We start from the raw sequence: 1713 nt of genomic DNA, 5'->3' as shown, positions 1-1713 counted from the left end.
AGAGAAAACAGGCACAAGTAAAATCAAACTCTAAATATCAGCCTCTGCAGTGTGCTGGTGGTTTCAGACGGCCTCTTCTTCGGGATACCAGCATCAGCGGACCATCGTCAGTGATCCCTGTGCTTACGTTCTGTGACTGCAGGATGCTGCCCCGTTCGTGGCGTCCGGGGCGTTCAACTGCTGTTTTCGGTATTCCTGGACCACGTTTAGTGTGTCTTGCCCTGGCTTCCTCTGTCTTGTTTTGGGGAGGTATACGAGGTCGTCGCCCTTGTTGCACTTGGAGGTCATCGTCTTCGGTGTGCTCCGGTTATAACCTGTCCACTGATATCCAATCTTCCATCCCGTGCATCATGATTTTGAAGGCCTTTTCCATTCTCTCTAGGACGCGGTAGGGCCCCTTATGTGGCTGAGTCATTGGAGGGCTGTGAAGACGTATGGGCAGGTGTTCAGGGCGGTTGGTCGGTAGTGCTTGGTTCTATCCCTGTACATCTTGCGGAAGGGCATGAATTTCTCCACTTTTTGATGTAGAGGGGCGGTGCTGACGTCGTCGTAGCCCGGCTTGGCAGGGAAGAATTCGCCCGGAACGACGAGTGTTTTGCCGTACACCTTCTCGGCCGGGGAGGTGTCGCCGTCGGACCTTGGGGCTGTGCGGAAGACGAGGAGGACCCATGGTAGTTAATGAACACACTGTTCATCTGTACACCTGGCCATTAATGCCGCCTTCAGGGAACGATGGCTTCTTTCGACCATACCGTTTGCTGCCAGGTTGTAGGCGACTGTGCTGTGTAGATTAGTTCCCATTAGGCAGGAGAAGGACGCCCATAGGTCTGAGATGAAGGCGGGTCCCCTGTCGGTCGTCATGTCCTCAGGCACCCCAAAATGACTGACCCAGCTGGAGAGGAGAGCTTGGGCCCACGCGTCCGTAGATGATTTGGCCATAGGTGTCGCCTCCAACCATCTCGTTGAGCGATCGATGACGGTCAGTATGTAACGGGCACCTCCTAAAGGCAGTATGGGACCTACCACGTCTACGTGGATATGGCTGAATCGTCATCTGGGTTGCGGGAAAGTACCGACTCCCGACTCAGTGTGTCGGCCCATTCGCGTGTGTCTATCCTGATGGCTGGCCATATGAATTTTTCCATCATCAGCTTGGTGGTCGTCCTCATTGATGGATGGGAGAGGCCGTGGACGATATCGAATATCGCTCGTTGCATTGATGGTGGTATAAAAGTTCGGGGACTGCCCGTGCTTGTATCGCACAGTAGTTTGGGGCCGTTAGGGCTTATTTCTGACGTCTTCCCACTGCAATGACATCAGAGAGGCTCTTGCGTCTGCCGTTGCAGGGTTGGTTGATTGTCACAAACAAATTGTTATTTTAAACAAAGGCTAGGCAGTAAAGTAAGTGCGCAGAAATTAGGGCGGATATTGCTGAGCTATCACCTTGTCTCCCTGACCCATGGGTTTCTGGGGAAGCAGTTCAAACCACTTTCATTTTTGCTTGGTTTTTGATTACCCAAGCACACGTGTACTGAATCCGTTTCCATGTCAACAGGTACACCGGGGAGAGGGTACACAGAGTGAGAACCAGTATGGTGTGGTTACGTCATCTGCTACCCATAAGCGAGACAAGCCCTTCACCCCCAGCATTGTAGGGGAAATAAGAATGCACAGACTATATGAGTTAGGCCAGTTAAGTTCGAGTCCTACTCG

The 1713-nt window shown here is 52.4% G+C and overlaps 1 protein-coding gene across 1 annotated transcript; it reads right to left on the bottom strand.

The window, feature by feature from the left end:
* Nucleotides 1-411: 411 nt before the first annotated feature.
* Nucleotides 412-939, bottom strand: LOC137618419 (uncharacterized). Its single transcript, XM_068348590.1, has 2 exons — nucleotides 753-939; nucleotides 412-644 (listed from the first exon to the last, which is right to left on the bottom strand). The coding sequence occupies exons 1-2, from the start codon at nucleotides 937-939 to the stop codon at nucleotides 412-414; spliced, it is 420 nt and encodes a 139-aa protein (XP_068204691.1).
* Between the last annotated feature and the right edge of the window lie 774 nt (nucleotides 940-1713).

The sequence above is a fragment of the Palaemon carinicauda genome, chromosome 2 (genome assembly GCF_036898095.1).
Source record: "Palaemon carinicauda isolate YSFRI2023 chromosome 2, ASM3689809v2, whole genome shotgun sequence".
Taxonomy (NCBI): Eukaryota; Metazoa; Arthropoda; class Malacostraca; order Decapoda; family Palaemonidae; genus Palaemon; species Palaemon carinicauda.
The sequence above is the reverse complement of the archived record's forward strand: the minus strand, read 5'-3'. Positions and strand labels throughout refer to the sequence as shown.